Source organism: Mytilus trossulus, chromosome 11, assembly GCF_036588685.1.
Source record: "Mytilus trossulus isolate FHL-02 chromosome 11, PNRI_Mtr1.1.1.hap1, whole genome shotgun sequence".
Classification (NCBI taxonomy): Eukaryota; Metazoa; Mollusca; class Bivalvia; order Mytilida; family Mytilidae; genus Mytilus; species Mytilus trossulus.
In genome coordinates this window covers 50,520,840-50,544,154 of record NC_086383.1, presented here as the reverse complement: position 1 = coordinate 50,544,154, position 23,315 = coordinate 50,520,840, and the positions used below count along the sequence as shown (strand labels likewise).

Genomic DNA, 23,315 nt, shown 5'->3' with positions numbered 1-23,315 from the left:
TAAGCAAAACATAGAAATTTTCGACTATTTTAGCATCATTTCTTGGTTGCTTGTTATGGTGAATCAAAATAGATAACTCGACACTGCCTGTCTATTTGACTTGTGCTTTTGAAGTTTTAAGTAAACCCAGTTCTTTAAAAATGCTATTTTAAAACTTTTAATTTGCAACAGATTTTCTAATCTAACGGTATAATAAATCCTCCTTTCGTTATATTAACCATTTTGCTTTAGAATTTCTGCAACTGGTACTTGTCACAGTTTTGACATCGAATTAATTAATTAAAAATTCAATGCGATCGCGAAGTTCAATGACCAATTCAGACGGGTATTATTGTACGAATATATAGGCCCCTCATGGGTGGATCCTAGTAATCACATAATCACCATTTTTTTGCCAATATAATCACATAATCATTAAATATTTGCTTATCTTTAGTAATCAAATAATCATAAACTAAAAATACAGTCCTAGGTAATCAAATAATCATGAAATATTTGGCTTAATAATCAAAGTAATCACATAATCAAAAACCCCATGAGGGCCCTCAATATAGAAAGTGTACTGCAATTTAGATTTGAAAGATAAAACTTGTTCTGCCATCCTACCTTAATATATTTAATTTTATCATTGTTCGGTAAAATTTATCTAACGCAGTGGTAACAAAAAATGATACGAAAATAAAATGGCATTTTTAATGAGTGATCGGTATCAGGGTACCGATAATCACAGTTTTAGCACATTGTCACTCCTAATTTAGGACGATTCATGATTAAAAAGGTGGTCGAATTGAATTTTACATGCTTAATACACAGTGACAAATATTTCAGACATATTCGGGACGATATAGCAGATTTTAAAATGCTAGAATATCAATTTATTTTTCAGATCTATTTACAGATAGTAACATGATTCAAGCAATGTAATACTATGTATCCCTTTGGTGTACTTGTAAATGAAAGATTATTTATCTATTTCCCTTCTTGTCAGTGAAATACATTGATCTGTCTTGTCAGATATGAAACTTCAATGTGACCTGCATGCCTTCTATTTATGTTTGTTCCACGAAAATTGGAGTCAAAGAAAATAGATTAGTCGATAGTTTATACGAATAACATCTATTTACAACAGAATCAGATAGTAAAAATATCATTACAAGGGTCTGGGAACTTTTCTATTAAAAATTCATGGCCCCAAAAAGTATTTCCAATTATAAAAAAATTATACAAAATTCTGAAGAATGCCTATAATATTAGATCACATGCAGCGTACATATTTTTCTCAAATTTCGCAAACCCTTTTGTCTAGCATTTGAATTTTATGTCAGGTCCCCCTTTTTTCTCAGGAATTATTTTTTCGTATCAAAAGACTGGTATCTAATTTTCATTCTTTTAACTATATAACCCCATACAACAGTTTTCTCGCTGGGGTCTTAACTGAAAGGTTGCTATAATCAAAATTGTATTATTTACAAGGGGTTAAAAAGTGTAATAAATATTTGATCATGGTATTAAAGAGAAACGTTTGACATGTTCATTAAAAATGATAAATTCTCAAATGTTACGTACCTCTGTAGCTTTTGACTAATCCTTGAATTTTTATATATTTGTGTCTTTAAAGTATATCAAATTCAAATTTATATCCGTTTTTAAATCGACATCTATTTAACACTGAAATGTACATCTGAATGAAAGTAATTTACCTGTATAAGTATATTATAAAACTCTATTAAACTTATACCTCAAAATAAATACTGGGTACTTCAAATAAAGCTAATTTATTCATAAACATATATGGATTTTAAAAATGCACTTTGTATTGATGATGGGTGTTGACGACTTATTTTCTGGAGTCTAACATTTACATAATTTCAAAGTCTATTCCAAAAGGTTTACTACTTAGTAAAGTTAATGTTAAGCAAACATTTTTTATTACGCTTAAACGCTTTTGTCCCATCTGACCTAAGAACTAAGTGCCTAAAATAATCATAGACAAACTATTCCCGTCAATCATCTAGCAGTCCTTTTCATGTCAGCCCTGTCTCTCATGGCTAACAATTATTTTTGTATTTTTTTACTCTGTGGCGGTTCAGGGTTGGGGTCGTTCCGGGGGTCGACCCCCCTTTGATGATCAGTGTATTTGAATTGGGACACATGGTTGGACCCCTCCCTTTCACATGTGTCGGGAACACACCCTTTTGAAATGGCTGGAACCGCCCCTGTGACTGGAGAACGCACTTGTTTTCAAAGGCTCCGAATCGCTCTTTTTAATCCTAGATTATCCTGCTGTTATTTCTAGTTTAATGAACATGTCAATTTTTCTCTTTTTAAAATTGTACCATAATTGATCGTGCAACTGTTTCGTCTTGTGTCTCTAAAATATCGAATGAAACTTTTTGACCGTTTTTAAATCGACATATTTTTATTAATGAAAATGAACATTGGAGTATGGGTTTTTCTTATTGTTAAAGGCCATACGCTGACCTAAAGTTGTGCTAACTGTTACGTCATTTGGTCTCTCGTTGTACATCTTCTTATTATTTTGCGGAAAGTGATCTTTGAAAGCTTTCATACAGATTTCTTGGAAATACTATAATCCCTTGAAATACTATAAACTCAAAGTAGGATATAGTTTGTGTGAGGTCATGTAAATGGAATTTAATGAAAAGTAGGATTTTAGCAACATAGGAACGGAGAATAATTACGGCTGGATACTAAAGTACAGTGAAACTTGACTCAACTTAATCCTGAATAAACCGAAAACATATATAAGCCAAACATGTTCATAAGCACTGTCATATCAAAAGAGGGACGAAATATACCAAAGGGACAGTCAAACTCGTAAATCTAAAACAAACTGACAACGCCATGGCTAAAAATGAAAAGGACAAACAGAAAAACAATAGTACACATGACACAACATAGAAAACTAAAGAATAAACAGCACGAACCCCACAAAAAAATAGGGGTGATCTCAGGTGCTCCGGAAGGGTAAGCAGATCCTGCTCCACATGTGGCACCCGTCTAATTGCTTATGTGATTACAAATCCGGTAAATAAATAGTCTAATTCGGTAGTTCACATTCATGAAAGGGAAGGGGATTCTAGTTACGACTTAAGGAACACATCTTCCTATATCTATATCCGATATCATTCGTGAAACGGTTATTCTATAACGGTCAACCAAATCGTGATGGCGTCCGTAAAATTTACGAAGGGATGATTTCAACTGCACCATTTGGAACTCTTGATTTAATAGTTTTCTTGTGAGCAGCAAACCCTCTATCAAGAAAATCATGATAGGAAATGCAAGTACGGGGATATCGTATCAAATGCCGGAGATATATATACCGTATGCAGATGCTGCTGGAATTTTGCTACTTAGAAATGGAAAGTTCACAATTGGAAAGCTGAAATCATCTCTTTTGTCGTAAAGTTTTGTTTTCAACCGACCCTCATTGTCAATTTCTAGATGTAAGTCAAGATTATGTGCTTTGTGAACCTGATCAAAACCGAACATCGGCCAAAACCGAACAAAATCTCGAAGAGGTTCGGTTTAAACAGGTTTCACTGTATAAAGTATCATCTTTTCTGATAGGTTAAAATATCTTCAGATAAAGGGTACGTGATTTCAAGTGTGACCTTTGTATGAGATATACATTTATTTTAAATTGCGAATTCGTTAAATTTCGGTACGTGACGTGACAGATAAGACAAATGTACTTCTTACATTCACTCATTGTTTGAATATACCGTCAAAAAACGAGAAACTATTGTGTTATGGATAGATGTGGTGCGAACACTTTGCCACACGAACACACACAATAATATTCGCCTACTTTTGCTGTTGTCTATGGGGGAAAACTATTTTTTTAAACGCGGTTTATATCTGAAGGCGAATCAAATCAAAACAAAGAACATATAAATCCCATATATTCCTTCTTCGATTCAAGGTTTGCCTGAGTCAAACAAATTGTTCTTTGGGGAAGAGGGTCTTAACTTTTAAAGTTTTTGGAAGAAAAAAGCCACTGGATATGTTTTTATTTTAGAATTGAAATTTTGTTCTAATATAAACTAGACCGGTTGGTATTTCAACATCCCAATCCACGTTATCTTTTGTATTTTAGGAAATGTCGAGTGAACCACACCTGGCTAGTTTGAAGTTTCTAATGATAAATCAACTGTGAATTTGTAATAATTTTAATGAAAGGATAATTTATATCACTTTACAAGCATGCGGTAGTACGTATTTGATATCTGTTTGTGCTTCCCATCGTGATGAAATGTTTACAAAATATATACTTAAAATAACGTTCAAAACGATCAGACAATATTAAAAAAAAAAGGATGTGGTATGATTCCAAATGTGACAACTATCAATCTTAGACCAAATGACGGTATATTTGAGCAACTATGTGTCACCATAAGGCCTTTAAGACTTTTATTACAATTTCAGAATTCAGTAAAATATATATTAAGATTGGTACGTTTATAGTTTAATGTGGAAGGGTTTCATTTCTTAACTCAACAACAAAAAGACGCGAAGTGCAGATCTGAAAGTACTCGCAGTTACTGACAGCTAAGTTAAAAGCCAATAACAACTACTAGTCATACAACAAAAAATCATGCATCTAAACCAAATTATCAATCAGTGCACATCCATTGAATTAAGTATTAATTAAGATGTAAGTCAGTAGGAGTTAGCTTAGTTATGAGAACGAATAAGCTTTGTAGTAATAACGAGTTAAATAAGTCGTTCCAACGAGCTCAGTATACACGGTAACCGATGCATCAATTGCTATTCGATATTCACTGGACGTAATGTTTCAGGCAAATAGATATCGAAAAGTAATCAGCAATATTAAAAATAAGAAAATGCCGTGGGGAGGGGGAGGGACAGAAGCCGTCAGTCAAGCGTAGAAAAAAACTTGCAACGCAATGAGACGAAAGAAGAACGACAAACATGCAGATGAACAAATTCCATAAGATCAACGCAAAAATAAATGAATAAAAAAAATGATAATAACAGGAACATGGGTTGCACTCATGTGCTCCGGAAGGGTAAGCATGATCTCTACAACTAGTATACAGCATCTACCGTGCTGATCATGGCAAGTAACAATTCGACCGTATTTATTACAAGTTTCTGCAATATGAATAATATATCTGTATAATACTGAACCAATGGTCTTGAGAGGGAATACCTTTGACATGAAATGTGTATATATATTTATATGGTCTAGATCAAATATATAAATGATGCAATAAGCATGGTAACCTAGAAAATGAATTATGGAAAGGACATTATAAATCACAGTGCAATCTAATTGAAAAGTTCGTCGAAACCTACCAAAGGGATACACTCACAAGTCGTAAACGAACTGACAATGGCATTACAAAAAAAAACCTGACCAACAGACAAACAATAGTATACAAAACACAACACTGTAACTATCAACAGAGGCTTAAGTGCAAATCGACAAAAGCAAACATGTATATTTCAATGTGCAGTATATATACTACAATAAATGGAAATATGAAATGGTCGTTGAAATAACAAAAAGGGCGATTTAAATGAGACCGTATGAATCTATTGACATCATTTTCAAAGCGTTACCTAAACCTTTTGATCGAATTGTATTACCTCATTTAATGATGCACAAATTACAAAAAATCAAATATATTTAAAAATATCTTATATATTACTGTTGTAAATACATTTAAATAGTCTATGAACTGTTAAATAAATGTAATATAAAATATAATATCAGAAAGATAAATCAAACTATCGAAAAGTAATAAACTATTTTAAAGAGTTTTAGAATAAGAGTTTTTACAAATTTATGATAGGTTTTTCGTTTTCTGACCCACTTCACCGCAAGTCACGTATCAATAAAATACATCATTAACTGTTATATATTTCATTTTGAATTTTCGGTGCATGGGTCTGGGCGTACATTGGAAAAACCAAATACAAACAAAGTTTAATTTATATACTATCTTAGAAGAAATGAAGAGGTTAAAGATAGATCGAAGAAGAACGTGTATCAAAAGCTGATTGAAAAGGAGCAATGCAAACTTATATCAAAGGTGATCAAGATCCAAAAATCGAACAATAAAAACGACAACGACTAAACGGAAAAAACATCGAGATGAACACTATAAATGATGGTGATAACAATAATGTATAAAAAAAACCAGTAATGGCATCAGTCACAGAGTACTCCGCCTGAATTTTTTTGTTACAGTTAATTCTCTAAAGCATGTAGAGCAAACCTTTAGTTAGCTTGCTTGCTTTGTTTTTATATTGTACAATCATTAGGATAACACCCAGTTAAATTCAAATATTATATGAACAGGTTAAACTATGCCTGTATATATTGTTTAAATATGTCAATCTTATTTATAAAGCTTGTATAAACAATTATACAAACAAAGCAAGCAAGCCAACCAAAGTTTTGCCTTACATGCATTAGGAAATTAGCTGTAAAGCAACACAATTTTAGAAGAGACAATGTATGTACTCAGTACGCATAGGGGTTATTGATTTTTTAGCCCTGTGTTTTCAGAATGAACTTTTTTGCACCTTCTTGTAGTGTTAAATGATTATGCCTTTTCCTGTAATATGCCTCCAAGGAATTTAAAGTAGGAGAGCAGAAATAATTTTGAACAAATGTTAAATGATGGCCAAGTTGAACTACGTGTTCTACCATAACTTTCGATGTATGTATATGTAATAAATTGCATCATTTAGTTGAGCGTTTTTCTCCCTTGTACGCGACACATTATATTTCATATTGATTCTGAAAAAAATAGCATATGCAGACACCGAGAGGTTTTAAAGTCAGAGACTGCGGAATCGACGTAAATCATCAGTGCACCGTTGGTCTATACTTACTACCAGATTTCAACTAGAACCCGAATGGTTGAACAAAGGTGTAACGGAAGGGTAAGCAGTTCATGTTCATTTGGAATCCTGATTAATTGGCAACTTCGAAAACGTAAGATTAGGTTATACCCTTTTTGTGATCCCTGTTGTCAAAATGGTCAAACATGCCAGCAAAAAAGGCATGCCAATGTTTCCATGCAAACTCCAAACAAGAGGCTCTTAAGAGCCTGTGTCGCTCACCTTGGCCTATGTGCATATTAAACAAAGGAAACAGATGGATTCTTGACAAAATTGTGTTTTGGTTATGGTGATGTGTTTGTAGATCATACTTGCTACTTGCAATTTTCTCTATCTGTAATGAACTTGGCCCTTTAGTTACAGAGGAAAATACTTTGTAAAAACCAAAAATTTACCTAATTAATGAAAATTGTTAAAAATGACTATAAAGGGCAATAACTCCTTAAGGGGTCAACTGACCATTTTGGTCATGTTGACTTATTTGTAGATCTTTATTTGCTGAACATTATATCTGTTTACAGTTTATCTCTATCTATAATAGTATTCAAGATAATAACCAACCAGATGCTCCGCAGGGCGCAGCTTTATACGACCGTAGAGGTTGAACCTTGAACATCGGGGCAAGTGTGGACACAACACTCAAGCTTGATACAGCTCTGAATTTGGATTGTGATTAAATAGTTGACACAACACAGGTTTTTGACACATAATGAATATGGTCTAAGAACTTAAACTTAAAAACTTTAAATTTTAAATTGGACATTACCTATTATGGTTCAATATTCAAACTTTAAATACATGGTTAGATTCAGCATATAAAAAAACCCCAAGAATTCAATTTTTAGACCTGAATGTGGACCAATTTGAACTTAAACTAGAGTGATAATGCGAAAACCATAAAAATGCTTATTTGAGCCCTTTTTGGTTCCTAATTTATAAACTGTTGGGACCAAAAATTCCTAAATCAATCCCAACCTTCCTTTTATGGTCATAAACCTTGTGTTTAAATTTCATAGATTTCTATTTACTTATACTAAAGTTATAGTGCGAAAACCAAAAGTCTTCGGACGACGACGACGACGACGCAGACAACGACGCCAACGTGATACCAATATACGACCCAAAAAATTTCAATTTTTGCGGTCGTATAAAAACGGCTAAATTTCTTAAAAAATTACAAATTGGGAGGCAGCAACCCAACAACCGGTTGTCCAATTCATCTGAAAATTTAAGGGCAGATAGATATTTCTAGACAATTTAACTTCTTGTAAGATTTGCTTTTAATACTTTGGTTTCAGAGTAATAAGCCAAAATCTACATTTTACCCCTGTGTTCTATTTTTAGTCATGGCGGCCGTCTTGGTCAGTTGGCCGGGTCACCGCACACATTTTCTTAAACTAGATACCCTGATAATGATTTTGGCTGAGTTTGGTTAAATTTGGTCTAGTAGTTTCAGAGGAAAAGATTTTTGTAAAAGATTACAAAAATGTACGACAAATAGGTAAAAAATGACTATTAAGGGCAATAACTTCTTAAGGGGTCAACTGAACATTTTGATTATGTTAACTTAATTGTAGATCTTACTTTGCTGAACATTATTGCTTTTTACAGTTTATCTCTATTTATAATAATTTTCAAAATAATAACCGAAAACGGACAAAATTTCCTTAAAGTCACCGATTTAGGGGGCTTCAACCCAGCAACCCATTGTCCGATTAATCTGAAAAATTCAGGGCAGATAGATCTTGACCTAATAAACAATTTTACCTCAGTAAGATTTGCTCTTAATTCTTTGGTTTCAGAGTTATAAGCCAAAATATACATTTTACCCCTACGTTCAATTTTAAGCCATAGCGACGACCATCTTGGTTAGTTTGGCGGGTCACCGGACACAATTTTTGAACTAGATACCGCAATGATGATTGTGGCCTAGTTTGGTTAAATTTGGCCCATTAGTTTTAGAGGAGAAGATTTTTGTAAAAGTTAACGACGACGGACGACGACGACAGACGACGACGGAAGACGGACGACGGACGCCAAGTGATGAGAAAAGCTCACTTGGCCCTGTGGGCCAGGTGTGCTTAAAAGGCTGACCAAGTTTGGAACCACGACTGGTACTGTCGTAAGTTAGGAAAGGAAACCGGTGTTCTTGGTCCACTTTTGCATACAATTTTCCTGTGTGACCCCCTTTAATCAAAAATAATAAGTCAAACAAATTTGAAAGCATCAAACTACAAATTGTTTACAAAATAACTTTTAAATAGCCACGTTTAATTGATAAAAGTTTTCATGGTTGTGGCATAGTTAACCTTCTTAATTTTATGTACTAAAATACATTAACTGATATAAAACCTAATATAAATGTTAAACATGGAACTATTTTTGTCATAAAATTTGTTTTTCATACATGAAATTAAAAATTTAAATATTTTTCACAAATGATGTTTACAAATCAATTAAAATCGGTGCTTTTAAATTTTCAACCTATTGTTGTGAAAACTTAATGAAATTTTGTCTGTTTGGGTAAATATATTTTAACTGTGCAAAGTCTGAGACTTTTAAAACTGACTGTAAAATATCGCATTTGTCAATATTAAAACTTCTTAATTCAAAACATCAAACACTTTGATCCTATTAGAAAAAGTATGAATTGGTGTGGAATAAACTATAATAGAATATTTTTTTTACAATGGTCAACTTCCGTGGTTAAGCCAGAGATTTAATTTTGAATAGTTTCAAGAAATAGATTCAATATTTAACAAAAAAAAGTGTACAACTTTCAAATGTCTTTTTTTATTTTTTATTTGAGACAAAGGTTGGGGCGGACAACTTGTTTTAAATCCACAGATAGTGCATCTTAGATACTAGTATACAAGTAAAATATGTTAAAATACGAATCGGAAAATAAAATAAATGGCATATTGACAAAAAAAAACATCTTGTGACGTCCGGTAGGCATTTCTGGATAAATTATAGACAAATAAAACATTACACAAAATAATACAATTTTAAAGAATGCTCACAGTTGCTGAAAGCAAGCTTTGAGATTTGTAATCATGGCGTCCTATAATTTAAAAAAAAAACTGTTGACGCTAGCATACATGTATGTCTCGCCTGTATGTAGTATTTGTTAATGTAACATATGTTAGATTCGCCTTGATTTAAATTGTGCTAATATAAATGTCCTTGCACACTATACTTCTATAAAACTATGCAAAAGATTCAAAGTCAACTGAAAAATGGGACAATAACTGAAAGATAGAACCTAATTGTTTCCATCAAATGATACGTGCCATAATCTTACCTCCTATACATTTCTAGGAATATGACTGGTTAAAAGCAAGCGCGTGAAGACCATGTATATATATTCTATGTACCAACGAAGATACAAGTATTTTGTCTTAGGAAGGGATAAATCCTACTTTGTAAAAAATCACTCTGATTCAAACAAAAATTCTCAGAAACTGACATTATCAAGATGCTTGATTTCTTGATTGACAACATATTTGTTACGTTCGGAAGACGTGTTTTTCAACAGACTATCGGCATCCAATTGGAACAAATTGAGCCCCTCTTCTTGCCGACTTGTTTTTTTAATTATTATGAGGCTGACTTCATACAGGGACTTCTAAGGAAGAAAGATAAGATGCGAAAAATTTTTGGAGTTATTTTTAGGTAAAATTATTGAAATATTCTTCCAAATGGGTGAAATGTAAATATCTCAAACTATTGTGTGGTAAAATGATCGAAAAATTAAAGTTTCAAGTTGAAACCGCCTTAATCCACACCTGACAACAATCTACATATAGACGGGCGTTCAGACGGACGCAAAGTGAGACGAGACAGATCACAACTGCTCACCTGACCAATATATTTTGCAAACGAAAATTTCTACTTTTACCAGCGATTTTTAATTGTCCTTTCATAATATCTGTTTTTTTACTTTTTTAATTTTTGGAGGTTGTGCCAGACTTTACTGTGTTCGCAACAAAACAACTAAAATCAGAATGAGATGCATTTACGCAGTTTTCTTTATTTTCTCGAGATTCCAAGCATGTAATTTGGTACAGAATTCGGCTAAATATTGAGGTTTGCAAGTGAGAAACAAATATAGACACAGAGATACAAATTAATAAACTAACCTTTCGCTTGAAACAGTATTTCTATCTTCCATAACGGTCGGATATTATGAAAGAATCTCATCTGCCGATAGTTTCTTGACCGTGTCATGATGACATTGTGAAAGTGAGTAAGGGATGTTTTGGAACTTCGATTTTCAAAGAAATTTATTATAAAAACCGGAAATACAATGCAACATAACTTCTAAAAAAAAACTATTACATTTGTCATCAAACGCAGCTCCGCATTGACACTTTCCTTTGAAACAATTTATAGAACTTTAAATTTAATAAAGCGTAGGTCAGTTGATTAGTAATCACGTTGATTCTGTTGAACTGACTGTTTTATATACTTTGAATGTTAAAAAAGATGTAATGGTCTCTTCTGATTCTTAAATCTGTTGGAGTAAACCCATGCTTTGCAAATTTTAGGGGGGCGCACGCCCGCCACGCCCCCGCCTAAATCCGCCCCTGCCATTGATAATAGACATTGCATTGCTGAGGGGACAGGGCAAAGTAATCTCTAGGAAAAGGAAATGTACAAATGATTATACAACCGTCTGATTCTTTGTTAAGTTTGATAATACAGAGAAGTGTATTTCCCGTGGAGCTTGTTAAGGAACAAATATTTAGCTTCAAATTTCCAGAGGGGTATCATTTTTTGACATATCCACCAAATAGTTAACATTGTACGACGAATCCTGCTGCCAGACTGACATATGCATCTTACAATAGTTTATTTGATGCATTGCTCACAGTATATGAGAAAGTATAACCTAACCACAAAACTTAACTTCGATCACTGATCAAAGTCATATGAACCCTTTTGCAGAGAAGTATAACTTGTAATCATCCCATACACTAAATATAGTTGCTTATCGTATCTCAGAAATGAAGAGAGGACAAGGGGTTTAACTGTTATGCTCTTTTGGGGCAATTTGCCTCTTTTGTATCTGTTATTCTAAAAATGATACGATATGTTTGATGCAGTTGTTCTGGTGCCCAGCAAAAATTTACCAAACCTAAATAAATGTTAACCTTTTCGAATGGAGTTTCGTCAATGACTAAAATTTTATCAAGTTTTTGGTGTTATTGGATCCCCCTTGCCCCTTCAATGAATCTTACCATGCAGAGTCAAGAAGGGACAACATTCAAACTTGATCCGTATATTGTGGTTATAAACATTGTGTATAAGATTCAAAATACTTAGCTGAGGAAACATAAAGTTAACTTAAAGAACAGAAACAAATTCAACAATTTTCTATTTGTAAAGGGACATGATGAAATTGAGAATGAAAATGGGGAATGTGACAAAGGGACAACCAACCAAAGAGCAAACATCAGCTGAAGGCAACGAATGGGTCTTCAATGCAACCAGAAACTCCCACACCTGGAGGCGTGCTTCAGCTGGCCCCTAAACAGAATAGTTTAGTGATAATGGACATCATACTAACTTCATAATATACACAAGAAACTATAATAAAAATCATACAAGACTAACAAAGGCCAGAGGCTCCTGTGGCCCTTTAAGTGTAAATTTAATCTTACGATAAAAATATTTAGTTGAATTGTTAAGGAATATTTTAGACTTATGATAAATTTTACACTTATGATTTTTTGTGAAAAGGACTATACTGATATGGGATAGGCGCAAAAATGCGACAGGGTTACTGTAAACATGAATGGTAAGTGGTAAACTTCAAACATGATCTGTGTTTTGTGGAAATAAGCATTGTGTAAAAGTTCCATTTATTTGGTTGAGGCAAACTTGAGTGAGAGAATGGAAACTTAAAATTCACCATTTTTTTATTCATTTGAAAAGAGGCATAACTCTTATTGGTAAAATGAATACTACCAAAATTCACACTTTGACTGTGTATATGTTTCATAACATTTGGTTGAGGCAAACTTAAGTTAACAACTGAAAACATAAAATTCAGCAATTTTTCCACTTGTAAAGAGTCATAACTCTAGAGTGGTAAAAGTGGCACCACACATATTTTTGAGGTAATTTAGTATTGTAAAAATTACAAATATTTGTTGAGGCAAACTAAAGTTAAGAATGAAATTACCTGATGTACAGACAGACAAGGGTAAAATTAACTGCCCTCTCTGCTACGGTAAAAAAATAAATTAGAAAGAGGGTGTAAATATGTTTCCAAGACAGAGGCTGTCATAAAGTTACCCTAAGAAACCATCTTCAATATGTACTTTGGATTCATTAAGTCAATGGGTATCAAATTTCATGAATTTCATGGGTACAGGATTACCACGAATTTAAATGTTAAATGAATTACAAATTTTTTAAGGGATTATATGCAAACTTCGCTAAAACCATGAAATTAAATATACAAGAATATGCAATTTTTCCTCAAACAACAAAATTAGTACCCATAAAAATAAAGGAATCCACTTAAACTGTACCTCCATTTCTAAGACAAGCATGTAGTTGTTGATTTAACTTCTCAGGATATCATGCTCTGGTGCATCAACAAGGAACTAGTAACAAAAACAACATACACTGTAGTGATGAATTTAATATAAATAACAACAATGTAACAAGCTGCAACAAACAAACAAAATAGTATACTCATTATTCAGCACTTAATGCTTTGCACATTCATATTTTTATTAAATAATATGGTATTTTAACAAGGGAGATAATAGAACAATGGTATCCAAATAAGGGAGACAATTCAATGTTGGAATTGTTTAATTGACTTTTATTCCAAAGTGAGGTTATGAAAATCTTTGTTGAAGTATTTAAAGCAGGCAATTCTGCAGATTTTTTTGTAGTAATTTTATCACAGTAAAACCTGTGAAAGATATTCCTCAACAAAAACTGAAACGTATTTTTTTAAAATTTTAATTTCAAAGATTCAACATTTGATTTTGCAATTCAATATTGATTAAAATACATTTTATTTTTGAATGAATTCATATAGACAAATGTGTAAAATATAATATCTATGATTAAATTACAACCTTTGTGAACCTGATTGGCACATTTATGTTATGACAAAGCTGTAACACAAAATACAAGACAATTTTCTCCTTTACAGTTAAGATAACTACAAAGTGGAGATAATAAATTGTTACATAGTTTATAAATTAACTCCTGTCCTTTACAAATTTGCATAGTTTATAAATTGCCTCCCTTTATAAGCCAACCAGGGGAGATAATAAGTTATTCCTCATAAGATAATCATAAAGGGGAGATAACAATCTGCTTTTATTTTCATAAATATGAAATTGCTACAAAAAAGAATAAAAGCAACAGTAGCACTAACGCTGCATGATGGATCCTAGCCTCGGTGGGAAGAAAAAATTGATAGCACACAGAATCTTATAATTTTATGAAAGATCATCCCTTCAATAAATTAAAATACTTTTATAAACAAACATTTGTTTAACAGTTAGATAACTAGGCTAACAAATCAACTGTGTGTGGTGAATTTTGTAAAACCAGTAAAGTAATAAGATTTCCAATTATGAGGCCTATATAAAAAAGAAGATGTGGTATGATTGCCAATGAGACAACCATCCACAAAAGACCAAAATGACACAAACATTAACAACTATAGGTCACCATACAGCCTTCAACAATGAGCAAAGCCCATACCGCATAATCAGCTATTAAAGGCCCCCATAAGACAATGTAAAACAATTATAACGAGAAAACTAACGGCCTCATTTATGTAATAAAATGAACGAAAAACAAATATGTATTTAAAAAAAAATATATGTAATCCTGCTCAAAGATATTCTAATGTGATTCATGAGAGTTACCTTCCTTATAAATGGATAATAAAATGATTTGGATTGTTTCACTGAATTCTTCAAGTAAACTTGGTGCCATGGCTACATTTAATAATAACATGATCAAATAAATCTTGTCAGAATGGTAATAATTGCTATACAAATTTGTCCAACCAAAAAAACGCCCACCCACACAAAGTTTAAATAATGCCTTTAAATTGCATACGAGTTCATGTTGTTAGTATTTCATTTCAAAATCAAATGTTTACAAATTGTATAATTTAGTGAAGATTGCACACATAAATCTACTCAACAAATAAATAAAAGAAAGCTTGCAGATGATATCATAAACATGGATACAATGTCAATGAAGTAAATTTGGCACATTTTAAATAAAAATAAACAAAAGTTTGGTGGACAGAACATGATACCGTATAGCAGGTTATTTTCGCGGGGTGTAAATTTTCGCTTATTTTCGCGGATAGAACAAAGTCGCCAAAATAAATTCCGCCAACTTAAAAGTGTACATGCAAAGGTAATGCTAAAAATGTTGGATCCGCCAAAATAATAACCGCCAAAATTTTTCGTATACCTTATTCAATGAAAATCGCGAAATTTTACACCTGCGAAAATAACCCACTATACGGTAATCAAACTCAAGATAACACATAATTTTCAGGATACTGTAAACCAACTTATTTTAATGATCAATTAATTTTCCACGACTTTTACAATTAGAAAAATAACTTTAATATGAATCGTCCTGGATACATAAAACTTGAATCTTTGTGTTTTGAATGACATCAAGCAAAGTTGAAAATTGCAATATCAAATCATCACGAAATAGGCTAATTAATTCAAAGTCATTGGACCATGACATAAAAATATGTAGAGGGAAAAGCCTTAAACTAGTTAGCAAACTGATATGTACTGTTATTAATGCAACTTCATACAGCGTATCATTGATATATTACAGTTAGTTCTTATTCAACCACCACAAGGCAAAAACATTAACAATGGTTGAGGTCTACTACAATAATGTTATCAATGCAGGAAAAGCTATACTTTCCTCAGAGGCAAGACAAAATTCAAACATTGCAATGGGACGTTATATTGTACTTGTTTGTACAAAGGTAGATAATTCCATATAAGTATTTATAGTGATGAAATTACAAATGTAGGGGAAAATAAACGGTATCACAAATTTCCTCCATACCCTGGATTACTTTATATGAAAGAAAATGAATCTCTCGAGAAAGTATATAATTATTCAGAAACTAAAACGTGTCGTGTGAAAAAAAATCAGCAATAAGTATTTGATGATTTCTGAAGGGTTTTTAAAGACTTTTTTGAGAATTCAATACATGTACATTCATTTTTGAACATTCAATCTAAGTCTAATACTTTTAGAAATCTGTGTTGGAGCGTTCTTTATTCCAAGAGGGGAATTGGAATGTGAAAGAGTAAAGAATTGTGCCCTCTATTTATCCTCTGAATTTTCTGTTTTCAGCACTGAATTATCACATGTAAATTTTGATTCCAAATTTTGTTCAAATTCCGGTGGACTCTTGATGTCTGGTTTAGAGACTAGAGAAACTATCGTCTGCTGTGAGTGTTCAGTTATAGCACTTGAAGAAGAGACAAACACACTGGGATCATCAATGTGTTTGTCCAAGTCTGACTCCATGGGAGTCGAATAATCTTTCCCTGAATCTGATTCAGTAATATCATTAATTCCTGTTTCCATAGAAACAAAATCTTCCTTTTTCCTAGCTTCACTACCTGTTGAGTCTAAATGTGTTTCCACGGGAATAGTTTTTGCACTTGTGTCATCTTTTGAACCTGACTTTGTTACCATAGGAACAGTCTGCTGCTGGTTCAAATGTTGATCGATATGTTGTTTAAGGACATCAGAATGTGCAAATGTTTTACCACATAAACCACACACATATGGAGTTGCCTGTCAATAAAAATAGATACATGTATATCTAGGGATGCTAAAGTTTAAACTGGTCAAATTTCACCTGAAAAATTTAGCACCACAGTTAAGAATTATACATCGCGGCAAGACCGATAGAACCCTGGCCAAAAATTATACATTGTGGGCCCGTGGTCCTTTAAGGGCCTGGGGAGAACACTGCCTAAACAGATCTTATTCCTTTACAATTTCTTATAGAATCATTAATTTAAAACCTAACTTTTGTAAGGTAGTTAGGCAAAGGGTGAACAATTCATCCATCAAGTAGCCACTCCAATAGACAGAAAATTATAACTTAACTTCCTTTGAATATATACATACGTTTGGTTAAGAGTGTGAGAGTTTTCCTATACAGCTCATAAAGAAAGCCCCAATCAAGTACAAATACAAATAATGTATCATATTCTATCAGTTTCAATATTTTAGCCACAACAATCATCATTGATCTTTAAACAGTAATGAGTGTTCGAAATGCACATGTTGATAAAATTTGTACCGATATCAAAACACTGTGGATTCATTTATTTTCGTGGGTATCAATTTTCGTGGTTTGATGAAAACCTGTACATTCGTGGATATTTAATTTCGTGGTTTTGAAAAAGTCTGCATACATTTCTTTAGAATATTTGTAATTCATTGAGCATTTAAATTTGAGGTTCTCTTGTACCCACGAAATCCACGAAAATTGGTATCCAACGAATATTAATGAATCCACAGTACATGATAATTTTTAAAACATTTATTTTACCTGTGCATGAGACTGTAGATGAGTTTTCAGTGACTGTGCGTTTGTGAACCCTGCATCACAGTATTCACAAACATAGGGTCGTAGTTCAGCGTGAATTATCAAATGATTCTAAAAAATATAATTAATTGAGAGCTTCATCAATTAGAAAAGTTAGGACCTCAATGATTAAAAAGAATATGCAGTGTTGAAACAACTAGTCAGCAATTTATCATCATGCCTTTTTCTATATGGGAAGATATACAAAATATTTATAATATGAAACTGATTGTTTTTTGGGTTATGATGTTGTATTTTTATTAAGTTATTTAAGATGTGTTTGTGCATTGTTTTCTTCAAAACAAATATCAATTATACACCTTTACTGAGATGTGTACAATCAACTGGCCATTAAACATGTTAAACTCCATATTTACCACTATTGATTGATTTTTTCTCAATACATGTAGCAGCAAATTATAAACCAAATAGTAGAATTAGTTTTCTAGTGGAATGTTGTCTAATTTGCAATTATACCACATCACCTTTTTTCATATAACAAAGAAACAGCCTCCCAACTTCATAAGGGGGGGGGGGATGTACAAGTCAGAATTAAGTGTTGACTTTCAGGGTTCTCGCTAAGGATTTTTGAAGGCGAATCCAGGGACTCGTCTTTTTGGCCATGGTGAGTCCAATAGCAAGAAGAAGACAATTTATTGCAATATAATGTAATATTTTAGTCTCCATGGCCTACCACAGCAATGAAATGACATTAAATTCAGATTTCTTTTAAACTAAAGCTATAAAATGATGATATTGGTGTTTAACTGTGTTCAGTTTATACAAAATATTTCAATCTTGATGCATCTGTAGACTCACCAGTTTTGGAAATGATGAGTCCAGACAGATTTTGATGAGTCCAGGACACATAGACTCGCCTTAGTGAGAACCCTGACTTTCCTTAAATCATGAAAAGAACTGTCTACATAAAGACATTTTCATTGAGAATTACCTTCAGATGTTCTAAATTAATAAACCCTCTTCTGCAAATCCCACACAGATGTGGTCCATTGTCGGAACTGTCGTCTGCTTGACCTTTTGAACTGTCATCCTTGACAGCATCTGTATTATCAATTTCCATTGTTTCCTGTTTCACTTCAACGGCAACTGGTTTACTAGGTGAGAGATCATTTTTGCCTAGCTCTGTAGGTGAAGAAAGAAAACGTTTTCTAGATGTAGGTGTCAGTTTTCCACTTTCAATACTAGTACTACTTTTCCTACTTGACTGGTATGATGAACTGGTTTCTTCATTTCTGTTTTTCATAAGCTCAAGCAATAAATTCAGAAATAATGCTGGGTCAGATGCTTCTAATGTTCCAATGAAATGTTCTAATTTTTGGAATGTACCATGAGGGATTTTACCAAGGTGCTCCCAATTCAAGACATGAGCCCTTGACCTCAGGTGTTTAGCCAAATGACCTTTAACCCTAAAAGCAATATCACAGTCATCACACTTGAACGGTCTTGGATTTGTGGAGGTGGGAATAATGATGGGTTGCTGTAGCATAGTCAAATGGGACTCAGTTAGTTCATGAACCTTAAGTAGATCATTGGACGTAAATCGTAATTTACACTTTTCACATTTATAATATTGGTCTAAGAAGTGTGTTTTTCTGTGTAAAATTAATTGTTGGTGTTCTTGGAATCTCTTTGAACAAATCTCACATATGAATTTTCCTCCTTTTGAAGACGCGATAAGATTTTGTGATACAGCTTTCTCATGAATTAAATCTGTATGTGTTTTTACCGTTACTTCTTTGATAAATTCCACATCATCTGATTTATCAACATGATTTTCTGACAAAGTTGCATATTTTTCTTCTAAAACTTTTCTGTCCTCTTTTCCTAAATCACTTTTCATCTTTGATTCTATTTCTTGACTTTTGATTGGCTCACTTTCAATCTCGATTTCATGTTCAATACTGGTTACCAATATGGTTTCACTTGGATTGTTTCCAGGTGATGTTGCCATAACGACAAGCCCATCTTTTGTTATGGTAGCCATATTTGGAAATGGATGACTGAACTGAAAAGCTGGAGATTCGATACAAAGTGCTTGTTTTGAATTTCTTACTGCATTTTCAGTCAATTTAAAAAGCTTAGCAAGGTCAAATGACCCCTGTTGTCCCTGTTGTTTTGGTGACACACCAGGAGTTCTCCTCATTGGAGGCATATATCCACCAAGAGGAACAGTCACAAAAAGATCTTTTGGTCTTTCTGGTTTCTCACTAGGTGACTTTTCTGGTAAATTCTCTTTTGTCTCTGATTTTGATTCTTTGGTTGAATCTGTGTTATTCGAGTCAGGCAGACTTTTTTTAGATACAGACTCTGGAGAAGGGGAGACAACCATTATATTGCCAACAGGAAGTGAGGCACTGCTAGGTGGTAAAATCTAAAATTAAGTATTGAAACTTAAATGAATACAAAAATTCATGTACTCCAAAAAATTGAGATAAATTTCTAAAAAATATGCAAGTTTACAAGATAATTTGGACAAAAGTTAATTAAATTGTGGAAACAGAGATATGTTACACCTTTCAGATTTTTTTTTAATATAATGCAAATATTGAAATTAAAATGACAGTTCTTTAACATATTATCAGTAATAAAACCATGTGGTCAGAAACAGCATGGCATAGTTGTTAATGTCTGTGTCATTTTGGTCTCTTGTGAACAGTTGTCTAATAGGCAATCATACCACATCTTTTTTTATCTTGACCTATCGACTTTGTCAAGGCAAGTCAGAAGATGTGCTTTATTTCAGTGTCTATATGTAAAGTTTAACAAAAAAAATGATGGAAAAAAAATCAAAATAAACTGTTTTTACAGAGATAAGATTGCCAGTCATTTAATTTGATCATTAAATGTAACTGTTGAAATTAGAATAACAATACTTTAACTGTTTCACATGTAAATTATGCAAAATATTTCAAGTCAATGAACCATGACTGATAGTTCGTGACCAAATAGAAATGTGATGTGTCAACATTAATACAACTACATACCAAATATTATTGACCTACCACTAGTGGTTCCCCATAAACTCACCTAATCACAAGCAAGTACATGTAAACAAAGTTTCAACGTCAACAGACCACGACTGACATGGTGGGCTAAACAATCTATGTGGAATTGATATGTGCCAATGATAATTCAACTAAATACCAAATATCATTGACTTACCACTAGTGGTTCCACATAAAATGACCTAACCACAAATAAATACATTGTTGACACCCCTGCTGCCAATAGAAACAGCACATATGTCTTGCTTCTTTTACTTAGTCAAGGTGAGTCAACAGAACCCCAAATATTTCCTTTACTTCTTTCAAAAGAACTCCCCTGCTTCCTACCTTTGCTCTCTCATTATCCATGGACTCTGAAGTTGATAACTGGACTCTGGGTTCTCCTATCAACCAATATGGCTGCTCAACTGAAATGAAACAATAACATAGTTTATTTATTTCCATCAATGTTACTATTAAAAAAAAACCATACAATTAATCAATTAAAAACAATTGCAAAATGAGGATCAACAGGCAGCCTTAAACTATCTCAACACTTGTGTTTCATATGGGTTATTTTGTGTCTGGCCATTTTACTTTTTAATATTTGCTGCAGTATTGAAAAAGATTAGGGAATGTATTTTGTTTTGATAGGCCAGCCAGTAATTGACATCAATAAGTTTTGATGATTTTCATCTGAACTAATTTCAATCAATCAATCAATCAAAAGAAATTCTGTTCATAGTTTGTATTTGCCTTATCAAGTATGCTTTGTGATATTATTCATTGCCATACATTTAAATCTTATCAATAGTTAAACACATCCAAAAACATTATTACAATCAGCAAGAGGAAAAGTTATTTTTATTTTACTGCAGATAGTCTGAACTATTGATGGTTAATCTCTACTAATTTGATGATTTATTAAAATCTAAAAACGAAATGTCTCATCTCAAAACATCAGCCAACTGAAATGTGAGAGTTTTTCATTGGTTTCTGTTAATACAGATATTTACCCTTGTCTTGACTGGTTCCTTGACTAGAACTGGATTTCTGCTCAGCTAGAGCTAGCAAACTCTTGGCAACCTCAGACTGTAAACCTTCACTTTTATCTAAAATTTCAAAATAGTTCAATCATAAATCAAAAACATTTTGAAACCTTTATTTCAATTGTATTCAGTAAGGCCATGGTTGTGGTACATTTTATTTCTTGTTTTAGCTTGTGTACAGCTTTTCTTTGACTTTAAGTATGAAACAAACAATTGAGCTGCATCTGACAGAAATCGACCTTATGCAAGTGCATGGAAACATGTAAATGTATGTGACTTTGACTTATTTCGGAAACAGCTAAATACAAAATAAAAGAGTATTTTTTGTTTGTTTTGTAGAGTTCTTTAGGAAGCAAGCAAGTAAGCATATTGGTTCACAAATTTTCATATCAGGTATTTAATAGCAGACCATATGTTATGAGTTTTTCTCATCGTTGAAGGCCATATGACAGCCAATGATTACAGGCACGGATCCAGAGGGGGGGGGGGGGGGGGGGGGTTCCCGGGGTTAGAACCCCCCTTTTTCTTTGGACAATCAATGCATTTGAATAAGGACATTTAGTTGGACCCCCCCTTTTTTTAAATGACTGTATCTGCCCCTGGATTAATTATAGAAGTATTGTATTAGATGATTTCATTCATCATTCATGACCTGCTGCTGGATACACTTTTAACAGACATAACAAAAATATACCTGAACTGCTGGAGTCTTTCCTTGAACTGAATCCATACACTGTCCCTAAACTGATAAAATAACAAATAAAATATAATACGGTTCCAAATAAACAAGAGGCTGTCAAGAGGACTGGCTTTTTAAAACATTTAAAAGTGTCATTTTCCAATCAATCCAGGATCATGAATGTTTGCAGTAATGGTAAATATTATCAATATTGAACAAACCTCCCATTTGTCATCCATAACCACATATTTAAATTAGGTAACCATTGGTTGAAAACTAAATATATTCATTATTAAGAAGTTGATAAAAGTTGGATACTAAAAAACAAAAAATTGTATAGCATGCTCCCATGAATCTTGATATCAAATGTCAGTAAGCTCTGATTTGTCTTTTCTGATAAAAAATTGACCAAATTTATTTAGTTTTGTTGTTTCATGTTTGTCATTTTGGGGCCTTTTATAGTTATCTATGCAGCATATATTTTGCTCATTGTTGAAGTCATTAACCATTATGTCATTTTGTTTCTGGTAGAGAGTTGTCTCATTTTCAATCGTTCCACTTCTTATTTCTATTATGTATAAAATTAAAATAATTCCAAATTGAAATATTAGAAGCAGTATATGTACTACCTAGATGACATCTTGGAATCAGATCTTCCTAAAGTCCTGCTTTCTGTAATGGCTGTTACAGAAACATGATCAGGTAGAAGCTTGGCACACATGGCTGGTCTAGATGAAAACAAACCTGCACCTGATGAAGAACTTGAAAAGCTGCAAATGAAATAAATAGTTTTGAATACACATGTTTTCATAACACAAGACCTAGATATTAGGGAGGAAAGAAGACTTTCTAATTACCTAAATAAAAATAACTAAATAGTGAAACCAGAAAAAATGAAACTCCTAAAAGAATATAAATACAGAAATAATGAAAATTTACCTATCTTGTACAGTATGCTGAATATCCCTAGGATAATATTTCTTAGAAGCAACAATATTGTGTACAAGGAAAAGCTATAATTGGTGTGAAAGCTAAACCCA

The 23,315-nt window shown here is 32.8% G+C and overlaps 2 protein-coding genes across 2 annotated transcripts in view; both read right to left on the bottom strand.

Annotated features, from left to right (window-relative positions):
* LOC134690130 (uncharacterized) overlaps positions 1–1,687 on the bottom strand; it is an 84,306-nt gene extending 82,619 nt beyond the window's left edge. Inside the window, exon 1 of the mRNA XM_063550104.1 lies at positions 1,567–1,687. The gene's annotated coding sequence lies outside the window, so the exon portion shown is untranslated. The remainder of the gene's footprint in view (positions 1–1,566) is intronic.
* Positions 1,688–16,235: 14,548 nt separating this feature from the next.
* LOC134691287 (uncharacterized) overlaps positions 16,236–23,315 on the bottom strand; it is an 18,391-nt gene continuing 11,311 nt past the window's right edge. Inside the window, exons 5-11 of the mRNA XM_063551726.1 lie at positions 22,905–23,045; positions 22,291–22,340; positions 21,564–21,659; positions 20,896–20,975; positions 18,495–19,934; positions 17,507–17,614; positions 16,236–16,740 (exon numbers count right to left, since the gene is read on the bottom strand). Of these exons, the coding sequence (XP_063407796.1) occupies positions 16,261–16,740; positions 17,507–17,614; positions 18,495–19,934; positions 20,896–20,975; positions 21,564–21,659; positions 22,291–22,340; positions 22,905–23,045 (2,395 nt within the window). The 3' untranslated portion in view covers positions 16,236–16,260. The remainder of the gene's footprint in view (positions 16,741–17,506; positions 17,615–18,494; positions 19,935–20,895; positions 20,976–21,563; positions 21,660–22,290; positions 22,341–22,904; positions 23,046–23,315) is intronic.